The 22847-nt window shown below is 42.2% G+C and overlaps 1 protein-coding gene across 4 annotated transcripts in view; it reads right to left on the bottom strand.

Annotated features, from left to right (window-relative positions):
* Nucleotides 1-8855: 8855 nt before the first annotated feature.
* The window catches only part of LOC132394468 (uncharacterized), a 30001-nt gene continuing 16009 nt past the window's right edge, over nt 8856-22847 (bottom strand). For 3 of the 4 annotated variants that reach the window (XM_059970664.1, XM_059970663.1, XM_059970665.1), the window contains exons 2-3: nt 17446-17580; nt 8856-16616 (exon numbers count right to left, since the gene is read on the bottom strand). In XM_059970664.1, coding sequence (XP_059826647.1) covers nt 12844-16616; nt 17446-17533 — 3861 coding nt within the window. In that variant the 5' untranslated portion in view covers nt 17534-17580 and the 3' untranslated portion in view covers nt 8856-12843. Of the gene's footprint in view, nt 16617-17445; nt 17581-19796; nt 20022-22847 lie in introns of those variants that run through there. The other variant, XM_059970666.1, reaches the window with a different exon arrangement.

Below are 22847 nucleotides of genomic sequence, written 5' to 3'. Positions count from 1 at the left end.
GTCTGCCCTCATATTTCATTTTTTTCCCTTCTTATAGCTTTTAAGTTGTTTTTCTTGAATTTTAAAAGCATCTAACTTACCACACAGTTTTACTACCTTATATGTCCTCTCTTTGGATTTTATGAGGTCCTTAACTTCCTTTATCAGCCACAGTTGCCTACCCTGGCCATTTGAGAACTTCTTCCCCTGTGGGACATATCTATCATGCGCCTTGTGAACTATTCCTAGAATCTATAGCCATCTCTGCTCTGCCATCATCCCCGCCGGTATCTTCCTCCAATCCGCCTGAGCAAGCTCCTCTCTCATGCCTCTGTAATCCCCTTTATTCTATTGCTATACAAGTATGTCAGTTATGCTTCACCCTTTCAAATTGCAGAATGAATTCAATCATATTATGATCTCTCATTTCTAAGGGTTCCTTTACCTTAAGCTCTCTAATGAGATCTGAGTTATTACACAATACCCAATCTAAGATACCCTTTCCCCAAATAGGCACAAAAACAACCTGTTCTAAAAAGCCATCTCTTAGGCATTCAACAAATTTTCTCTCACGATGCAACACCGACCTGAATTTTCCTAATCCCCTTGCATATTGAAGTCCCCCATTACTATTGTGTTATTACCCTCATTATATGCCTTTTCCAGCTCACTTTGCGATCTCAATCCCACATCCTGGTTCATATTTGGAGGCCTTTGTATATGATATCCATGTTTTTTTTTTAACCCATGCAATTTCGTAACTCCACCCACAAAGATTCAACATTCTCTGGCTCTGTCATCTGTTTCTAAAGATGTAATTCCATATCTTACCAACAGAGCCATGCCACCACCTATGCTTTACTGCCTGTCCTTTAATAGGAAGATCATACTATAGGACTGCTAGAAAATGATGCCACAGAAATATTAACAGGGATAAGGAGATGGCAAATGAACTCTGCTACCATCAGGTAGGAGGTATAGAAACCTGAAGGCACACACTCGGCGATTCAGGAGCAGCTTCTTACACTCTGCCATCCGATTACTAAATGGACATGGAACCCACGACCATTACCTCACTTCTTTAAGAAATTATTTCCGTTTTGCACAATTTTTAATCTATTCAGTATACATATACTTCAATTGATTTGTTTATTTATTCATTTATTTTTCTTCTGTATTATGTATTGCATTGCTGTATTATGTATATTCTTCTACATATTCTTCATATATTCTACATATTCTATATTCTTCTATATTCTTATGTATATTATGAATTATGTATATTGCATTGCTGTATATCTATATTCTTCTGTATTATGTATTGCATTGTATTGCATTATGTATTACAATTTATGCTGCTGCTGGTTTGACAAATTTCACGACAGTCGCTGGTGACAATAAACCTGATTCTGATTCTCAATGAGTATTTTGCCTCAGTCTTTAATATGGTCAACTCTAGCAGTGTGCCAGATGTTGAAGGTTGTGAGAGAAGAGAAGTGGGTGCAGTTACTATTACAAGGGAGAAGGTGCTCAAACGGTGAAAGACCGAAGGGTACATAAGTCACCAGATGTACTGCACCCTAGGGCTTTGAAAAAGAATACATTCTGGAGGTATTAGTAATGATCTTTCAAAGATCATTGGGTTCTGGTATGGTGACAGAGCACTGGAAATGTCATTCCAGTCCTTAGGAAAGGAGGAAGGCAGCAAAAAGGAAATTATAGAGCAGTTAGCCTGACCTCAGTTAGAGTTTGGGAACAGTTAGTGTTTGGGAACAGTTAGTGGTTGGGAAGATGTTGAAGTCAGTTGTTAAAGATGAGGTTATGGAGTTCTTGGAGACACAGGACACGATAGTACAAATTGCAGAATTTATTATTACATGCAACTGTGGGTCATTTGATGTATTTAAGGCAGAGTTTGATAGGTTGATTGGACACGGCATAAAAGATTACGGGGAGAAAGCTGAGGTGTGCAGGTCAAGGAGGTATAAAGGGATCAGACATGACTAAATGGTGCAACAGATTCAACGGGCAAAATGGCCTAATTCTACTCCTACATCTTCATTTCATTTTTCTATCTTTTTATTGATTTTCCAATAAAGAATATACAAATCAGAGGACAAGTTTAGCAAACAGATAATACAAAAGACATATCCAAACAGCAGTAAAAAAGAAGTACATATTGTCAAAATCAGATAGGTAAAATGTTACGCTGTTATATATACAATATAATTGAAAAAACTACAACCTCATAACAATCATAAAAAAATTGTAAATTTTATTTAATAAAGGGGAAAACCCACTAAATAAACTAAAAGAAAAAGAAGAAAGATTGGGCAGTCCATTTGAGTATAAAATCAGAAAAAAAAGAGAAAAAGAAAAAAACATTCTTCCAATCATCTCTGAAACTTCACGGATAAGGATTTTCCCTAAAGAGAATAAAAATTAATTAATTTATTTATTTATTCATGTGAAATTATTGAATAAATGGTCACCAGACTTGTTCAAAATTAAAAGATGTATCAAATGTCCAGCTTCTAATTTCCTCCAAGCTTAGACATGACATAATGGAGGGGAGCCAATAAAAAACAGTAACAGTCTTTCCAGTATAGCTCCTACATCTTATGGTCTTATGGTCTGAAGTCTAATATCCTTAATCTTGACAGAGACATCCACGAAACAAGAAACACCAAAGAATGAAGGATAATAACACCAAAACCAAAGCCCTCTACCCTTCCCACACATAAACAGCAGCAGAACCATCAACCTTCCCCCTCCCCCTCATCCTACGCGCTCCAGCAGAAGTACCAACCCCACCCCGCACAATTTCAATAGCAAAATGGTGATAGCAATGTTCCCTAAAGAGACCTTGAACTGGAGTCCATCAAAAACTACAGTCCATAACCTGGCACTTCGGTGTCTCAGACAGGCTCGCTTACTCACTAGTGATTGCTCCTGAAACAAGACCAGCAGCTCACTGTTCCAATGTTACAATCTTCCGTGTCGATTCTCCAAGCCCCACAACTCAAGGACTGACAGGCTCTCACTCACTATCAAAGGAGGGAAAGGGAGAGAAATCGCTCGAGTACAGGAGCTTTATTCTGACAGCAGCGCACACCGTTACTGTCGTGACGTTTCAGTCTCCACCACAACCTTTAGTCAATGAAACGGGCAGTCTACTGTGCCGCTCCCTGAAAGTGCACGTTTTCCAATGCGATGTCCGTTTATCAGGTTTACATTATTTAACGTGCAGGACTGACAAACTAGTTTCATCAGAAGAATGGCCCGTGGTACTTCAGAATGGATAATACTTGGTTCGGGTGATGTATCACTATGTGTACTGCTGGGATGAAATATTAGTCTTTCAAGAATGGGTTGAATTCAAAGCTGATCCATCTAAGATCTTGTGATAATCATATAAAACTGGAATAGTTACTGTTCAGGGAGAAGGTGTTTCTAGAAAGATTGAAGGTGAGGGCAGCAGGTCCAGCGCAACTTAGATGTCGAGAGATCTGGCATAAGACAGAAGGGCCGCAAATCTGATACTTTGTTAGAGAAGGGTAGCAGGGATAAACCAGATAATTGCAAGAATGCCAATCTTATACCAGTAGGCGGTATGCTCTGGGGACTACTGACAAACAGGTTTCGCTTACGTTTGCAAAGGTAGTAATTAGTCACAGATCATTAGATAAATGTTCTATCCTAATATTCATATATCCAGTCATTTAGAAGACCTTCCAATAACATTCTCACTGCTGATGTCAGGCTCACCAACCGATAACTTCCTCATTTATTTTTAGAATCAGGATTTGAATCAGGTTTATTATCACCGGCATGTGTTGTGGAATTTGTTAACTTCCAGCAGCAGTACAATGCAATACATATGATGGAAGCAAATAAAAATAACAATAATTAATAAATAAATAAATAGATAGATAGACAGATAGATAAAACGAGTACTGTATAATATATTGAATAGATTAAAAATCATGCTCAAACAAAAATAGCATATGTTTAAAAAGTGAGGTAGTGTTCATAGGTTCAATGTCCATTTAAGAATCGGGTGGCAGAGGGGAAGAAGCTGTTCCTGGATCGCTGAGTTTGTGCCTTCAGTCTTCTGTACCTCCTACTTGATGGCAACAGTGAGAAAAGAGCATTCCCTTTGTGCTGGGGTTCCTTAATAATGATTGTTGCCTTTCTGAGGCACCTCTCCTTGAAGATGTCCTGGCTACTTCGTAGGCTAGTGCCAAAGATGAATCTCACTAAATTTACAACCCTGTGCATTTACTTTCGGTCCTGTGCAGTGGCCCTCCTCCCCCATACCAGATACTGATGCAGCCTGTCAGAATTCTGGGCACGGTACCTCTATATAAAGTGTTTTTGTTGACATACCAAAAATCATAGCTGCATCGATATGTTGGGACCAGATTAGGTCCTCAAAGACTTGACAGCCAGGAACTTGAAATTTCTCACTCTCTCCACTTCTGATCCCTCTATGTAGATTGGTGTGTGTTCCTTCGTCTTACACTTCCTGAAGTCCACAATCAGCTCTTTCGATTTACTGACATTGAATGCTAGGTAGTTGCTGTGACACCACTCCACTAGCTGACATATCTCGCTCCTGTATGCCCTCTCATCATCATCTGAGATTCTACTAACAATGGTTGTATCATCAGCAAATTCAGCAGATTCTGACTATCTCTGCCTCTCATAAAATGATACACTTCCATCAGGTCAGTTGCATGCTCCTGACCTCATGAGCTTTCGTTGTAGCAGTTTCTACTGTTACATTAAACCATTGCCATTTAAATGAACTAGCAGTTGTGTTTTTCACTTCGTGTGCTTTGCTTCTTTGAAATTCAACATGGTGAATCAATAATTTCTTCAATAAAAACAGTATAAATAAGCCAGTTCTAAACTCTGCAGCCAAATCATCACAAACACCACATTATCAACATCATCCACAACAAAAACCGGAAAAGGGAGTGTGTTTGTGTCCAATCGTGAAATATGCCTAACGTGCCAACGACGTAAAAGGTGACAACCCATTATGCGCAGTTTGAATTCTTTTGTGTGCTAAAAGCAAAATATGTGTGTGCGCACACAGGCACACACCTTAGAAAGAACATGGTTCATCTGTGCCTGAGTACTACCTGTTATGGTGAAGGCTTATGCCACCGCCCCTGGGGGCCCTCACCTGTTGCATGTTCCATCCCTTTAGTTGAGATCCGATGTCCAACTTACTCTCGGATCCTGATGACAGTGTTGTCTCTTCAGAAAGACGTCAGCTCCAGATAACCTCCATTAGTAATGGAGATCATCTGGTCTCCGGTGGTGAAACAGGAGTAGACCATTCTGCCCCTCTTGCCTGTGCAGTGAGCTGTGCTTCCACGGTTACAAGTTATCCCTTTTGGGTGACCAGAGCTCGATATCCTCATCTCCTGTTTTGGCTTGGTCTGCCATTTTGGTGTAAGCATTAAAAAGGCACCATGTTCATTCAATGAACAGCCACAGTTCAATCTGTACTTCACTGAAAACTGTAAGGTGTCCCAAACAAGGCACTTCACTAGTTGCTCCTTTGGCCATCCCTCTTTCTCCATCTCGTCATCCCAGCACTTGGTTGATTTCAGTGTGAAATTCTCCTTTATCAAGACTTGTAATGGGCCAAGCTGCAGTTTCCTGTCCACTCATGCTCAGCTCCTCTGTGTATTTGCTAGCTTATATGTGAGCTGACATGGCTGTTACTTCTCACTCCACCCACCCAATTAAAACTAACAAATACTATATTTGTTGTTGTTCCTCATTGACTGAGAAACGGAATTATTTTACCCTTCTTTCAATCAAATCACAATTATCATTATGTGCCCACTACACCATTCTCTGCTTTTGCTGGTAAATTTTATAACTGATTGCACTGTTCACGGTGCTTTTGTGTCAGCTAATCATCATTTTCATTATGGATGGTTATTCAGAAATATTAACCACATTTCTTTTATTTCTTTGCGGAAGCAGCCATGATAAAGACTGGTACTGAGGATAAGATGCATTTTATTTCATTGAAGATCATTGCAAGCTGAAGCTCACACCCCAGGGGAAGAGATCAATGTCGAAATACAAAACAGTTGTTCGATTCCTTCGTCTTCTGTTTCCTTCCAATGTCTCCCTCACACAGCTTACCAGTTCTCCTACTTTATTTCTCTCAATCTCCAACCCCTCCTATCTCAACCCATCAGCACCCTCTCACAACCCCACCACTGCAACTTTGATTCTCTTCCACCTGTTGTCTCTCTTCCACTTTCCAACTCATCTCATGTAATCTCACTGTCCTTACTCTTCCGCCCTTTTTCTTTCTCCAATTTGTCTTGCTCTTCCTGTTACCTCATTGCCTCCCTCTTTCTCTACATCTCGCTGCTTTCTACCCATCCCCCTATTTGTTGCCTCTCTATCCATTGCTTTTCCCTCATGCATTCGTGTTTTCCAAGTAGATATTCTTCCCTGCAAACACTCGTCTTGTTCCTCCTACCCAGTTTGAAATCACCTGATCAATACTCGAAAGGAGTGTCAATCACTTTGATTGCAGCCTTTGGCGAATCTAGTTATTTCTCCCAGAACAAGAAGTTGGCTTCTACACAAATCGTTCTAAGTTTGCACGTGCAGTTCACTAATTGACCTTAATACATAGATTTTATTTCCAAATTTGCTGCTAATTCCGCAAATGAGACATTTTTAACAATACACTGTCTATAAGGTTTGCACGTTTTAACATGCAGTACAGTACTAACAATGTAAATTCTTCAGATGAATAGTCCCTAGGTAAATTGTAGAAGCATAATATGATTAGGAATAGTCAGCATGACTTTGTCAAAGGCAGGTCGTGCCTTACAAGCCTGACTGAATTTTTTGAGGATGTGACTAAATAGATAGTTCCGTAAATGCAGTGTATCTGGATTTTAGCAAGACATTTGATAAGGTACCCCATGCAAGACTTATTGAGAAAGTAAGGATGCATTGGATTCCAGGGAACATTGTTTTGTGGATCCATAACTGGTTTGCCCACAAAAGGCAAAGAGTGGTTGTAGACGGTTCCTTGTCTGCATGCAGGCTGGTGACCAGTGGTGTGCCTCAAGGATCTGTTCTGGGACCCCTACTCTTTGTGTTTTTTATAAATGACCTGGATGAGGAAGTGGAAGGATGGGTGAGTGAATTTGCTGATGGCTCAAAGGTTCGTGGTGTTGTGGATAGTGTGGAGGGCTGTCAGAGGTTACAACAGGATATTGATAGGATGCAAAACTGGGCTGAGAAGTGGCAGATGGAGTTTAACCCAGATAAGTGCGATGTGGTTCATTTTGGTAGGTCAAGTATGATGGCAGAATATAGCATTAATGGTGGAAGAGTGGGGGATCAAAGGGATCTTGGGGTCTGCATCCATAGGACACTCAAAGCTTCTATGCAGATTGACTCTGTGGTTAAGAAGGGATATGGTATATTGGCTTTCATCAATTGTGGGATCGAATTTAAGAGCCGAGAGGTAATGTTGCAGCTATATAGGACCCTGGCCAGACCCCACTTGGAGTACTGTGCTCAATTCTGGTCGCAACCCTACAGGAAGGACATGGAAACCATAGAAAAGGTGCAGAGGAAATTTACAAGGACGTTGCCTGGATTGGGGAGTGTGCCTTATGAGAATGGGTTGAGTGAACTCAGCCTTTTCTCCTTGGAGTAACGGAGGATTAGAGGAGACCCGATAGAGGTGTACAGGGTACTGAGAGGCATTGATCATGTGGACAGACAGAGGCTTTTTCCCAGGGCTGAAATAGCTAGCATGAGAGAGCATAGTCTTAAGGTGCTTGGAAGCAGGTACAGAGGAGATGTCAGGGGTAAGTTTTTTACGCAGAGAATGGTGAGTGCGTGGAATAGGCTGCCAGTGGCGGTTGTGGAGGTGGTAAAGATATGGTCTTTTAAGAGTATCCTGGATGGATACCTGGAGCTTAGGAAAATAGAGGGCTATGGGTAAGCCTAGGTAGTTCTAAGCTAAGGACATGCTCGACACAGCTTTGTGATGTAGGTTTTCTATGTTTCTAAAAATTTACATTGGATAATGTTTGGTTCACGTTATGTACCACTGTCCTCCTGCTCTTTAGATTAGAGATTAATCATACTTGAAAGGTTTGAACTCTTAAGTGATCAGTCTAAACTCTCTGACATCTGAAAATCATGTAAGACTGGAATAGTAGTTCAGGGGCAACGTGTCCACAGAAAGGAGAAAGGTAAGGACAGCAAATCTGATAGGTTTGTTTTAAGAAGAGCACCGGGGATAAACCAGCTAATTACAGGGATAAATGACTTAAATCAGTAGTCAGGAAGGTATGGGGATGAATACTGGAGGACGGGTTTCATTTACACACCAAAGTCAGGAATTAGTCAGATTGTCAGGGAAGGGGTGTTCCGAGTAGTTCCTCTTTGATCAGTTTGATTGAAAACTTAAAGGGGCAAAATGTATTGTTGTGATTGATACATGTTGACTTGGACAAGACCACATGTGGAAAAGAAATCAAAAGTTTAGAGCACGTAGAATCCAATACAAATTGGCTCCAAAATTGATTTGGTAAAGGAAGGGAAGGGTGATGTTGTGACATTCTGAAGTTCAAAGGTTCAGTTTATTATCGAAGTACGTATGCAAAATACAACTCTGTAATCTGTCTCTTCTCCAGACAGCCGTAGAATACAGAAAGCCATATAGGTAGTTGAAAGAAAGACATCAATTACCCATCACCCCCGCCACCCGCCCCGGAAGAATTGATAAAGAAACAAAAACTCGCAAACCCCCCTCCCAAAAAAAAGCCCACCAACCCTCCCTCAGACAAAAACTAACAGCTCACCCAACCCCTCCCGCTAGCCTGCCAATCCCCAACAAGAAAGAATGAGCGAAAAAACATAGACTGAAAGAGGCCAACGTGAACTACAGTCCAAACGATATGTCTCAGAATTTCGATATCATCTATCACCTATCAGCTTCGGGACGCAACGACCTCTCCGACGGCAGCAACTCGAACCAGCGGGCTCTCTGAGAACAGCTCGCTCTCCTTCGATGTTCCAATCTACCTCGACGCTTTAATCCGCGACAGATGTAGTCAATCATGACCCCCCATCTCGTCCCTGAGCTTCTCCTCGTAGCAGAGAGCTAGCTCACTCGATCGAACTACAGACTGTAAGTCCTGGGCTCCAACAATTTCGAAAATAAAATTAAGTTAAAAAGTGGTAGATATAGAACAGCTGAAATGATTGGCTATCTGGAAGTTGTTGCCCGCGGAATCGTTGTTCGCTGGCGCCATCTTGATCGGACGAAACCTTTGGTTTCTGTTTCGACGCTTGTGACCTTGCAGTCCCAGCAGAGATAGCAGAGAAGCCAAAGGGTATTCTTGTCTTTGTACTCCAAGTCATAGATTCTTAGTAAAGAGTGGTTACAGTACAGTTTATATAACATCCTTCAAGAAAGATCTGGATTATTGTGTGTCATTCTGGCTGACACGCCGCAGGGAGAATGCGATTGTATGGGACAGAATGCAGAGCAGAGTCACTAGCATGCTGGCTGAAATTTGTAGCATTTCAGTCCTAAGGAGAGACAGCATAGACTTTTTTTTTCCCAGTTGGGCAAAACAATGCTACAGCGGGCTCCTGATAGAGAAATACGTTCTTTGAGGAGCACGTATTAACATCCCTACAGGATTCGCTGGCTCGCATTAAAGGTAAAGACTCCCTCACGCAGTAAAAGATTGTAGAGAAGTAGAAGATTCAGACGGGTTTGAGGAAAATCATTTTGCCACAGATGGTGGCTGAAAACTGGAACAAACTGCCGAACGGGATCTTCGAGGCAGAGAATCTCACACTTAGGAAGAATTTAGATGAGCCCTTCAAATACTTGTAATGCCAAAGTATAGGAGACTGCGTGCCAAATACTGTGCAATTACATCAATAGAGATAATACTTCGCTAACATAGACACAGATGGAGGCCTGTTTCTGTACTGGCAGGCTTAATACAGAGTATTCCGTTCGTTTCCTGCCGTGTCCTATAACGTGGGCGATCATAGTCTTTCCATGACCATGATTGGTCTTGACAACTTTTTATACAAAAGTGGTATGCCATTGCTTTTTTCTGGGCAGTGTTTTTATAAGACGGGTGACCCCAGATATTATCAATTTTCTTTAGAGATTGTCTGCCTGGCATTAGTGGTCACATAACAAAGGATTCTGAGTATACACGGTGGTTTCCCTGCATCCCTAGAGGTCTTTATTGCAAGTTTTTGAGGACAGCAGCAAAGTCAGAGCTGTAATCTCCTTGGCTGGTATTGGGGGTACTGGTGGGAGCACGATAGAGCGAGTGCCTCAAGCTCTTCCCTTCTCCATTCCAATATACATGAGCTACAGGTTGGGCTGGTGCCACAACAACACTAAGAAGCAGGAACACTCACTCTCATCATGAGCTAGGCTACGGACACTCTGCCTCCATCCCAAGTGAGCAAATGGTCAGGAATGCATCAAGCTGTACCTCATCAAATCTTCTGATTTCCGATTTTGAGACATTGAATAAGGACTCACTAATGGAACCTCACTGCCTGGTGAAATAAAATACAGAGATTGAGGATGTATACCCAAGGGTTTGAGCACAGGGAGATTCCTTTAAGTCCAGCCAGTCTGTACAAGAGCAGTCCATCTGATCCCAAAATTTCTGTGTACTTCTTCATACTTGCACAGTTCTTTGTAAACATCACAGTGGAATCTGTGCTGAATTGAAACACATTCTAATAATTGCAACACTTGACTTCCAGCTGCATTTTGATGTCTGATACTTTAAAGATCCTCTTACAAATGTTTCTCCAGTGTACGTGGGGTCCAATGACTGTCCTTCCCTTGAGGCATGTCCTCTATAGAGGTTGTCCACGGGAATTCTCTCATTATTCCTCATACAACAGTGCCCAGCAGTCAAAGGAGCCGTTTCCCCAGTGGTCAGGATAGGGAATGGGAAGGAGGGTACTCATTCATGTCATGTCCCATTCCATTTGTCCTTCTCGGTGTGATGATGAAATCAATGCAAAATATGTTTGTGAGGTGAGAAGTTCCTCTGAGTTACCATCACTGTCAATTCCTGGTGTGATCGATACATCCTCTGTATTTGCCCTTAAGGCATGAGGGGTTGGGAACGTTTCTAATTGACCTTCTGAGGGAATACATTTCCCTCCAGTTTCCCAGTCAGATGTTGGAGGAGGAAGCTAGAGCAAATCCCAAACAACAAAGAGAGAGGACACAGATGTGTGGACTTCTGCAATGAATGAGGAGTGGCTTAGAGACTGATTCATGACATTGAACATCCAAGTGGAAGGACTGAATCCTTCAGAAATACTTGAAGGCACTAGATATTCTCCATTGCCAAAAGAATCTACTGCACACAACTCAAAGTCATAGGAGATTCCTCTGAAGTCAATAATGGATACCCGCACACCTTGTGGAGACAGCTTCTTCGTTTTAGCATGGGTTATCGAAGTCACTCCGAGGTTCAGGAGGTAGATGGGTCTGAATGGAAATATTCCCTCCAGTCAATAATTTCAGATGAAATCCTACCATTCCAGGAATTTACCACATTTATGACCATTCATCCCTGCTGAGCTCCATGGCTGTTGACCAATGTCCAGTTGTTCTTTAGCTTCGGAGGGAGTTGCAGGAACCGAGAGTTGCCTGGAGTGCAACCCTGAGTAAAGTTCACAGCACTGATCAATTTTAAATTTTGCTAATTTTAAGGAGGCGTAAATCATGTTATGAATTGAATCAATGTCTCTTTGTTTCAGACTTTAAACATGTGCAGGTTTTTGCATCGAGGTTTGATCTGAGTCTTCATTAAAATCTGATTCTGATCTACCATTTGCAAATTTTGAAGCATCTGTACCCCAAACCCCTATGTTCCTCATTTAGATTTATGACTTTTAGACTATCTTATTGTCAATAAACTAATTGGTTATTGTAAATCTCTCCATCAGACACCCATTGCCTCACCCAGCCCCCATGGATGTGATTGATGGGAGAATTACTGTAAATACAGGAAATGCTAGGAGCACTCAGTTAGGCAGGCAGCATTTCTGAAGAAAGAGACTGTTAAAGACTGGGTCTGGGCTGTTCACTTTAATCTACATCTCTGCTGTATTTGTTCTCATGCTGAGATGCCTCTGAAAGTTCTGATGAAGATCAAAGATCTGAAACATTAACTAGTTCACTCTCACTATATGCTGTCCGACCCACTGAGCAGTTCCAAACTTTTCTGTTTTAATTTCAGATATTCAACATCTGCAGCTTTATTCACTTTCCTTTACATGTGAATGAGTGGGTTGGTTGGCATTTAATCGAGAGCAAATGACAAGCATATCAGGGAAATGGGATGATTTGAAAGCCAACATTGGGTCAGTGGGCTGAATGACCTTCTATGTTCTTTGACATCACTTGGGAGAAGTTTTCCAGTCACCCTGCATGGATGGAGGTACAGAGACAGAGGGTACTGAGGGAGGAAGTAAGGAAATACATCTTAGGGCACCCTGTGAAAAAGGAAAGCATTGATGTTGTGCAGGTTTGCCTCCAAGCAACGGACACAGATAGGGAACAGCTCATGTCAGCTAGTTTCAGAAGAATCTCTGGTGATAACTCCACCTGGATGACACACCAGGCTGGTTGGAGGAAGTCAGCACTGTGGATGGATGATGCACTATTAAACACTGAGGGAAGACGGGGAATGGAATGGAGGCAATATATAATAAGCATTTTTTTTAAATCAGCTATATAAAGCTTTGACTTCCTACATCAAAAACATTTGAAATGTCTGCCGGTTACTTATCACCGAACACCCAATCAGAAAATTTAGAACATTTACTTTTGATCAATTGACGAACATCTTTCTTTCCTGTCAATAGATTTTGTTCCATATCCTCTGATAACTGCTCGTCATTGCAGGCTAGCTGTTCAATTAACTCTGCCTGTTTTTTCACCATCATCAGTGACTGAATTCGCTCCATGTACCCATGTTTTCCTTCATCTTTCTCAGACTGAATCAGGAGGTCAATGTAAGCTGGGGTGGAAAGAGGATTTGGTCTCAGAGCTACTTCTTCAAGTCTTCTAATGCTCTCTGATAATTGTACAATCAAATCCAGCACTGCATTCCGAACCCCCTCAAATTCCTGCTTAAGCTCTTCCATGATCTTCTCCTGTGTTATCTTCTCACCACAGGCCTTCTCATACTTCTTCTTTATGTCACCCAAGGTTTTCTTCTTCTTTATCTTTTCATAGTCATACTTGTACCTTTCCCTTGAGTGATCACTCATGCCACAATTTTTAGGACAGACTTTGCAATTGCCCCACTTATCCATTGATACACACCAATATTTTAAAATAGATGCTGCATAAGTACAGGGATCATGGCAATTAAATTCACATTTCTTACAAACATTTACCATTGAAGCATTGCGTTCAAGATTCTTCCGTACTTTATACGTGACCTCAACTTCAAACTCGAAGTCTTTATTTTCATCCAGTTTGTTCTGATGCTGTTCCAGAACCTCTTGTGTTTTCTTAAGTTCCTCCAATTTGGTCAGCCCAACTTGGATCTGATTCTGCAAACCCTTCATTGTAGCTTCCAACTGGTTACGTTCCCTCAGAACTTCTTTGGTCAAAACTAAGCTTTTTGGTTCCATTGTGTCAAGAGCTCTAAAGAATTTCTTCATACTGTTAGTTCCCATCTTCCAGAACATTGCATCAAAGTTATCATCATCCCCTTCTTCTTCACTGTCATCAGAGCTCCTCTTGTTGGCAGCATTTCCAGATACTGGACGTTGGGCAAATATGACAGAATTGTTAAACTTGAAGTGAACTGGCATACCATTTTTATCTTTGGGACATGGTACCTCAGCTACCTTCAAAGCCTCCAGAACAGGGGGATGCTTTCCATCTGCAAATGTCACCAATATCTGAATGTTCTCTGCAATATCTTTGCCAAAAATAGAAAGAATCGAATCAAAGACATATTTCTGTGTCTGAGTCAGGCGAGCCAAAGATGCTTGAGCAACAAAACATATGGCATCGATCTGATCAACCCCATGTGGGGAGGTGAAAAACTCACGAATGTTGTCAGTAATCATTTTATCCTGGCTTATCCCCCTGGTATCCCCAAATCCTGGTGTATCAATTATTGTCAACGAGTAATCAATTTTAAATCCCACCTGATAGTGTAGGTTGTATGCAGTGATGGAGGATGTCTGACTTTCAGCCTGGGACTTTCCTGTCTCTTCCTGTATTAACTTGTATCTGAAGTTATCACCCCATTCCACACCCAAAATGTAATTAATCATCCCATTAATAAGGGTTGTCTTTCCTGACCCTGTAGCTCCCATAACCATAATTGTCTTCATTCTTTCTCCTCTTCTGGGTTTTCCAAAGAAGCAGTTCACAAGATGCTTCGACTCATTAAATACCTCCTTCTGGAGGTTCAACATGTAAATGGAAGGGTTTCCTGTAGATATTAATTGCCCTTCTGTGGGAAGAGTCTGGGGTATTTCCTTTGTTGTTTCTCCTATTTTTATTACAATCTCTTCACTTGGGACACTAGAACCTGCTTCTCCACAGTCAGCAGTCACTCGGACTCTGTAATTTGTCTGAAGTTGCAGTCCCATTAAATTATAGCGACATTCACTCTCTGCTGTAATTACTTTAATCCAGAATGAAGCCTCTGTGTTGGATGCAAGTGCTGTTTCTTCTCTATATTCAATCCTGTACTGAACTATTTTAACACCATCTCCAATATGACTTGGGCTATCCCAGGATAGTTTTGCAATGGGTGAACAATCTTCAAAGACCAGTTTACCAGGTGAACTTGTAGGAAGTGTGATCACCCTATAGCTATCACTGGCCTTGCTGACCCCCACCTTGGTCACAGCTCTGCATTGGAAATAATATTCCTGATGTGGTTGTAACCCAGATATTGTAAAAGACTCAGATTTATCATGTGTATTCACAGTTGTCCATTCCTCCTGCTGGGTACCTTTGTACTCTATCTTGTAACCCACAATCTCACCCATACCATACCTAGGAGGATGTATCTGCAGTGTCACACTGTCATGTGTTGTTCCAATAGCCATAGCTCTTGGGGGCTGCGATGGAGGTTCAAAGCATCGGTTCTTTATACACGAACCCTCATACAAGTAAATTGATGCTCCTATGTGGCTATCATCCTTCACAGAAGCAACAAGGAATTTTACGTTCCCATGTGATTTGTTGGCTACGGCAAAATCAAGGAATAACTGAGATTGTTCTTTCATCTTTCGTTTTACAACTTCTGAATGAAACCACTGCTCACCACGTTGTGCTCGGCAGTCTCCATCAGCAGGAATAGGTGTCTGCATCTTCGGAGCTGCGTTCGATTGGAGGTAATTGATTGCCTCTGACAGATGGATATCCTCCTGATGCAGCGTTGTAAAGGCAAAGCAAACCACATAGTCCATTGTGCAATCCATCAATTCATCCTCCAAATCACGCACAATTTTCACATAAGGTATGTCTTCAAATATCCTGAGATAATGTCCCAGTACCTTCAGCTCTCTTTCCTTGTCATCCAGCCATGTGATCAGCAACTGGTGTCTGAGAGGTGACTCTGCTTTTTCTTTCAGTATATCCACCAGTAACTGTTCCTCACCCACACCACCCCGGATGATTGGAAGATCTTTCGCTAAAGTCTTCTGGAAAACTAGTTTGCATTCCTGACACAACTCTCGGAATTGTACTATCCTGTCCCTGACCTCGGGAAACTGAATGGCAACTCTGTCTTTCTGCATGTCGTTACATCTCATCACTGACTCACTGAGCTGTTCTAGGACATGCTGGCAGCGAGTCAGCAACCCCACACTTACCTCCCTCACCAGTTGAACAGCAGTTGAGTCTAGTTTATTGAGAGGATAAAGCCAGACTGTCATGGGCACTGCATGTTCCCCATCTGGTCCCAGTAAGCTTGGAAGTGTTGCATAGATGCTGATGGCATCTTGGAATGTGGTGGGATTGTTCTTCAGTGAGAAATCCCCATAAAAGGTGCAGCTAAATTTCTCAGCATTTGATTTTTGTACTTCTGTCATTTTTAAGGAGGCCTCACCCTCAATTGCAATCTTAGGGAGACGTTTAATAGCCGACTCCATATTACCCTGGATATCCTGCAATTTCTCTGCTGAAGAAACCATTCGATCAAACACAAAGAAAGCCTGGGCCCCATAGAGCACTGCTGTTATAACATGGGTTGCTGATCCCTCATCAAACACACTCCGATAGGTGATATTCTGCCTCCCTAAGTGACTCATCGTCAGTTGTTCAAACCTGGTGGTTGTTTTGTACTGAAGAGTAACTCGTGCTTGTTGCTTTGATCTCTTTGTGTCTTTGAGATATTTTGCAGACCCTTTCACTTCCACTAGCCCACACATGAGACTGACTTTCATAGATCCTGACACATTAAGTGCAGAAGCTTTCTCATCCATGGCATCAGATGCAATGATGTGAAACTCAGTGCTGGGCTGATCACGCGTGCCAACGTTGCTTTGGAGTGTCTGTAAATCCCACAATGTGATGCCTACAAAGAAAACAGCATTAAAAATTGTTAAATTGAGGTAAAGTGCTTAAGCTAATTGATATTTAGTCGACCAACACATCAGCATCTATTGTGCTTATGTTTATCTTCCTAAACTGGCTGTATTTTGAACTGACTGTACAATCCTTTGCCCTCACTGAACTAAATATTTCACTGGTTTAAAACAGAAAATTTTTCCTCACCCCTGAGCCAACTGACAGCACCTCTGCTCACCAGCTGGTACAAAATGGGTCCCCAGTTCCACACTACAGAGGCAGGAATGTAATTTACAACATCAGCTCGTGGCTGACTGTCATCCAGGTCTTGCTGCTTTAAACATGGTCTGTTTTGTGGATTTCAGCAATACTAGCCTTATGATAGAAGGAATTACAACAGCAATTGAAAATTATTGCTCTCATCAAGAAGTTCTGCTGGTGTGGAGTTTATCTGCATGGACCTTATGAGACATATATGGGCCTCATGAGAGATACATAACACAATACCATAATTTGTGTCTAACTGCTGCATTAAACCATTGCCCACACCCTGTCAGATATTGTACCTTTTCTCACTTGCATCACTCCTTACCTCCTTGGTTACTGGGTGATTTGTCAGATGGAGATTTATCTGCAGCTGGCTGCTACTAGTCTACTTTTGTCAAGTGGTTCTGTATGATGTTGAAATCAGCCATACCACAATTCAGAATCTTTATTCCCAGACTATCCTTATTCCCTTGCTTAACTAGAGAATCTGGTGGCTCTCTTGAGATTGGTAACCTGAATCAACCGTGCTGCATTGATCTAAACTGATTAATATGATTGTATTCCTATACCTGGGATCAGAACATCTGAACGGCAGTCGTACAGCATTCCCAACTGGAAAGGACGGCCCAGGGTAGCAAGTTGTATCACCTCACTCATGTCTGCACCAGGAGCTGGAGACTCAGGCAACACCGCTCACCTGAAACCTAAAATATAATTACACTTAAAAAAGCTGAATTCAGTTGGCATACATCAGTCAATGTATTGCAGATGGCCTCCTTTAGATATAAAGTATTTGAGATTACCTCAAGATGCAATAGACTGAATTTGTAATTTGCCTGCTCATGAGTCCTGCCATATGCAGACCTGTCTGTTCATCATCCAGGGTTCCCTCTAATTGTTCTTTACAGCTGGATGGACTAACCATTGCTCTGAGTAGAAACCTCAAAGTGGCCTGGCACTTTGATATAAAAGAAAGTGCCAGCTGTGCACCAACAAAGACTATGTGCATGGAAGCATTTCGGCTACTAGATGGCTGCACAGCCATGAAGCTTAGTGGGTATAGTAAATCACAATTCTGTCTCCTTTACCATAGCATTGGAGAGTAATAGAAACAGACAAGTTAGGGAAATGTTTAAATGGAGTAAGGGAAATATGAGGCTTTCAGGTAGGAACTTGGAACAGATGTTCTCAGGGTAACATACAGAAGAAATGTGGCAAATGTTCAGGGGTATTTGCATGGGGTTCTGTACAGATATGGTCCAATGAGACAGGGAAAGGATGTAGGGTGCAGGAACCGTGGTGTACAAAGGTTGTTGTAAATCTAGTCAAGAAGAAAAGAAGAGCTTACGATAGGTTCAAAAAACCAAGTAATGACAGAGACCTAGAAGATTATAAGGCTAGCAGGAAGGAGCTTAAGAATGAAATTAGGAGAGCCAGAAGGGACCATGAGAAGGCCTCGGCGGACAGGGTTAAGGAAAATTCCAAGGCATTCTACAAGAATGTGAAGAGCAAGATGATAAGAGGTGAGAGAATAGGACCAATCAAGCGTGACAGTGGAAAAGTGTGTATGGAACTGGAGGAGATGGGAGAGGTACTTAATGAATTCTTTTGAATTTATTTCTTTCAATTCCGCTTTCTTCTAGACAGAGAACCTTTACAGGACACGTTGACATAGACCGGAGTGTCACTGAACCACAGACGCCGTGCATCTCACGTACACAGAAGCAGCAACAAACCTGGTCTACTCAGTCTTTGCACCAATATGCATCAGTGGACTCTCAAGTTGGTGGAAGCAGGTAGAATAGTACTGTTTAAGAGGCAGTTACAGAAGATCTTCAAAATGCAAAGCACGAACAGATACAGACAATTTGCAGGCAGAGAATTAAGCCTGCAAATACTACACAGGGTTCCTAACTGACATCAAATGACAACAATGTGATATTTTATTCCACGATCCATTGTCCTTTCACAACAGACACTTCCCTTCTCTTTAACTCTCCTTCTATCATGTCTTAGCTCTTCACATCACCCCCTTCGCCCACCCCCTGCCTTCTCCCTCAGGTGATCTGGCCTATCAATGCCCCGCCATTTTCATACGCGAACCTCTTGATCCTTCCTTTCAAGTCCTCATTAAAGGTCTCGGTCACAATTGAAGTTGTCTCTTTATGCCCCTCCCCACACACACACACTACGCCCTACTCTCCCTCCACCAGAGAGGTTGCCTCGGTTCTTCTGGCATTCTGTGCGTTGCTCTAGTTTACCGGCGGCTGCGGAAACTCATATGCCTCTGCCTGAAGGAACAGCAGAAAGCAGACAGGCATAAATTAACTCCATGTTATCTGCTCCTTGCCACTAGAAACAGTATTCTGGTATGAGTTTGTTGTTCAGGTAACAATAAAAATAAAACAGTCAACTAATATTCCGAGATTCCAGCCTCCTCAATTTCAGTTTTCCATTGACAGCATTTTCCGTTAGATTTCACATTTCCTTTACTAAAACCCATTCTTTTCACTGCAGAATATTGCAGATTGAAATTGTTAAGCAGGGAAATTATTTCTTGAAGAAACATTGTCATGAAAAATATAAGTGGGAATGTGCACCTATCAATACTGTAGAAAGACTGGGAGAAGATTTCTACAGAGAGTTCAACGTTGGTTACTAAACAAGCAGCGGGATGGCTTGTTCACGTCACTCACAAGCGGAATCATATATTGAAGGACGTTCTTGGTATCTCACAGAAATATTGACTGTTTCACTGAGCATCCCAGGGTAATACGTAAAATCCCAATCTCTCTCTCTCTCTTTCCTCTCCTCCCTCTCTCTCTCTCTCACACACACACACACACACACACACACACACACAATACGTCGATCGGCACTCCAACACAACAGTTACCGTTTCGACATGAACAAGTCTCACCCACTGCTAGATGAAGCAATCGTCTGCAGCTGAAGACGGTCGACAATGGTACGAATCGTTTCCCTCCCGGTGCTTTTGTACACTTCAGCACGTGATTCTGAATCTGAACCCGAGTTGGCTCACTAAAGGCCCAGTGTTTCTAACTTTGATGTGCTCAGGTGCTTTCAGCGAATCTTCGCGTTATGACCAATGTAAAGTGATGATACTTGCAGCGAACACACGTCCTCATTCAGTACAACAATTCTCTTGCGCTCCTTCTTCGCACACTGGGACGGAATTCTGCAGATGAGCTTTCTATTTCTTTCATTTCCGCTTTTCTCTGGACGGAGAACCTTTACAGAACACGCTGACACAGACCAGAGTGTCACCGAACCACAGACGCTGTGCGTCTCACGTACACAGAAGCAGCAACAAACCTGCTGTACTCAGTCTTCACACCAATAAGCATTAGTTGATACTCAGGTTGGTGGAAACAAGTAGGGTAGTACAACTTAATAGGCATTTACAGAGGAGTTTGAAAATAAAAACCACAGACAGATACGGTAATGTGCAGGCAGTGAGGATTAGAATTCCAATATGAACTGCACAGAGGCAGAGAGACGAAGAGCCATTTCCTCAGGTGTAAACTCTCCTCTATCCTATATAGCGAGCAAATGCTACTCAGAACTCCTAATCGACATCAAATGACAACAGTCCTATAGTTTATTACACGGTCCATTGTCCTTTCCCATCAGACACCTCCCTTCTCCTTACCTCTCCTTCTAACACATCTCAGTCTTTCACATCAACCCTTTCCCCCACCCACCTACCTTCCACTAAGCTGCTCTCACTTATCACCCACTCCCCCGCCCCACCATTCTCTTATTCTCAGTTTTTTCTGCTTCCTTTCAAGTCCTCAGTTTAGGTCTCAGTCAGAATCGCAGTCGTCGGTTTACTATCCCTGCCCCTCCTCCTCCGCCCCCCCTCCCCCCCCCAGTATAGAGGATGTCTGGCCCGCTCATTTCCTGCGGCATTCTCTGTGCTTTGCCCTAGTTTCCCATTGAAAGCCATCAGTTAATTTTCAGTTGGGTTTCACATTTCCATTACTAATATCCATGCTGCTCCTCGCAAAATATTGCAGTTTTGACTTTGTTTAACACTTGAAGAAGTAATGTCATGCTAAGTAGGACATGGAAATGTACACTGCTCACTGGTATAAAACCACGAGGAACAGATTTTCATCGAGGGTTTAACGTGGCTACTGAACAAGTAGGGGCTGGTCTGTTCAACTCACACACAAAGGACCCACCTGGTTTCTCTAAAAACACTGAACGCCTCCTTCAGCATATCAAACTATACTTTATTAGGAGTTTAAAGAGATTTGGCGTGTCAACAAATACACTAGAAAACTTCTATAGTTGTGCCGTGGAGAGCATTCTGACAGGCTGCATCACTGTCTGGTATGGGGGGGATGGGGGGGGGGGGGTGGGGGGGGGCTACTGCACAGGACCGAAAGAAGCTGCAGAAGGTTGTAAATCTAGTCAGCTCCATCTTGGGCATTAGCCTACAAAGTACCCAGGACATCTTGAGAGAGCTGTCCATTATTAAAGGCCTCCAGCACCCAGGGCATGCCCTTTTCTCACTCTTAGCATCAGGTAGGAGGTACAGATGCCTGAAGGCACACACTCAATGATTCAGGAACAGCTTCTTCCCCTCTGTCATCCGATTCCTAAATGGGCATTGAAGCTATGGACACTACCTCACTTTTTTAAATATACAGTATTTCTGTTTTTGCATTTTCATTTCCATTTACATATACTGTAATCGATTACATTGATTATTTATTACTATTATTTTATTTATTATTATTTTAGTTTCTCTGCTTGATTATGTATTGCATTGATCTGCTGCTGCTAAGTTAACAAATTTCACGTCACGTGATTCTGATCTAATGCACCCAACCCCCAATTTTCTCACAAATGCTAGAGGAACTCGGCAGCCCAGACAGCATCTATGCAAAAGATTTCGGGGCCAGACCCTTCATCTTAACTGGGAAAAGCCCCTTCTCTAGTCCTGCTGCAGGGTCTCAGGCCAAAACATCTACTGTACTCTTTTCCATAGACACCATGCCTGCTGAGTTCCCACAGCATTTTGTATTTGTTGCTAGGAATTCCAGCATCCGCAGATTTTCTTTTCTCTCTCTCTCTCTCTCTTTCTCCCTCTCTCTCTCAAACACACAAACAGAATTGAGGTTGTCTGTTTATGCCCCCCCCCCCACACACACACACTCCGTCCTACTCTCCCTCCACCAGAGAGGTTGCCCGGCCGGCTCAGTTCCTCTGGCATTCTCTGCGCGTTGCTCTAGTTTACTGGCGGCTGCAGAATCGCTTATGCCTCTGCCTGAAGGAACAGCAGAAAATAGACAGGCATAAATTAACTCCATGTTATCTGCTCCTTGCCACAAGTAACGGCGATTTGGTATGAGATTGCTGTTCAGGTAACAATAAAATAAAACAGTCAATTAGTTTTCTGTGTTTCCAGCCTCCTCAATTTCAGTTTTCCATTGACAGCATTTTCCGATAGATTTCGCATTTCCTTTACTAATACCCAGTCTTTTAATTGCAGAATATTGCAGATTGAAATTGTTAAGCGGGAAAGTTATTTCTTTAAGAAACATTGTCATGAAAAATATAAGTGGGAATTTACACCGATCAATAAAATAGACAATAGGTGCAGAAGTAGACCATTTGGCCCTTTGAGCCTGCACCGCCATTTTGAGATCATGGCTGATCAACTACTATCAATACCCGGTTCCTGCCTTGTCCCCATATCCCTTGATTCCCCTGTCCATAAGATACCTATCTAGCTCCTTCTTGAAAGCATCCAGAGAATTGGTCTCCACTACCTTCTGAGGCAGTGCATTCCAGACCCCCACAACTCTCTGGGAGAAGATGTTTTTCCTTAACTCTGTCCTAAATGACCTACCCCTTATTCTCAAACCATGCCCTCTGGTACTGGACTCTCCCAGCATCTGGAACATATTTCCTGCCTCTATCTTGTCCAATCCATTAA

This window comes from Hypanus sabinus, chromosome 5, assembly GCF_030144855.1.
Source record: "Hypanus sabinus isolate sHypSab1 chromosome 5, sHypSab1.hap1, whole genome shotgun sequence".
NCBI classification, from domain to species: Eukaryota; Metazoa; Chordata; class Chondrichthyes; order Myliobatiformes; family Dasyatidae; genus Hypanus; species Hypanus sabinus.
Note: the sequence above shows the minus strand (reverse complement) of the source record. Positions and strands in the feature narration are given on the sequence as shown.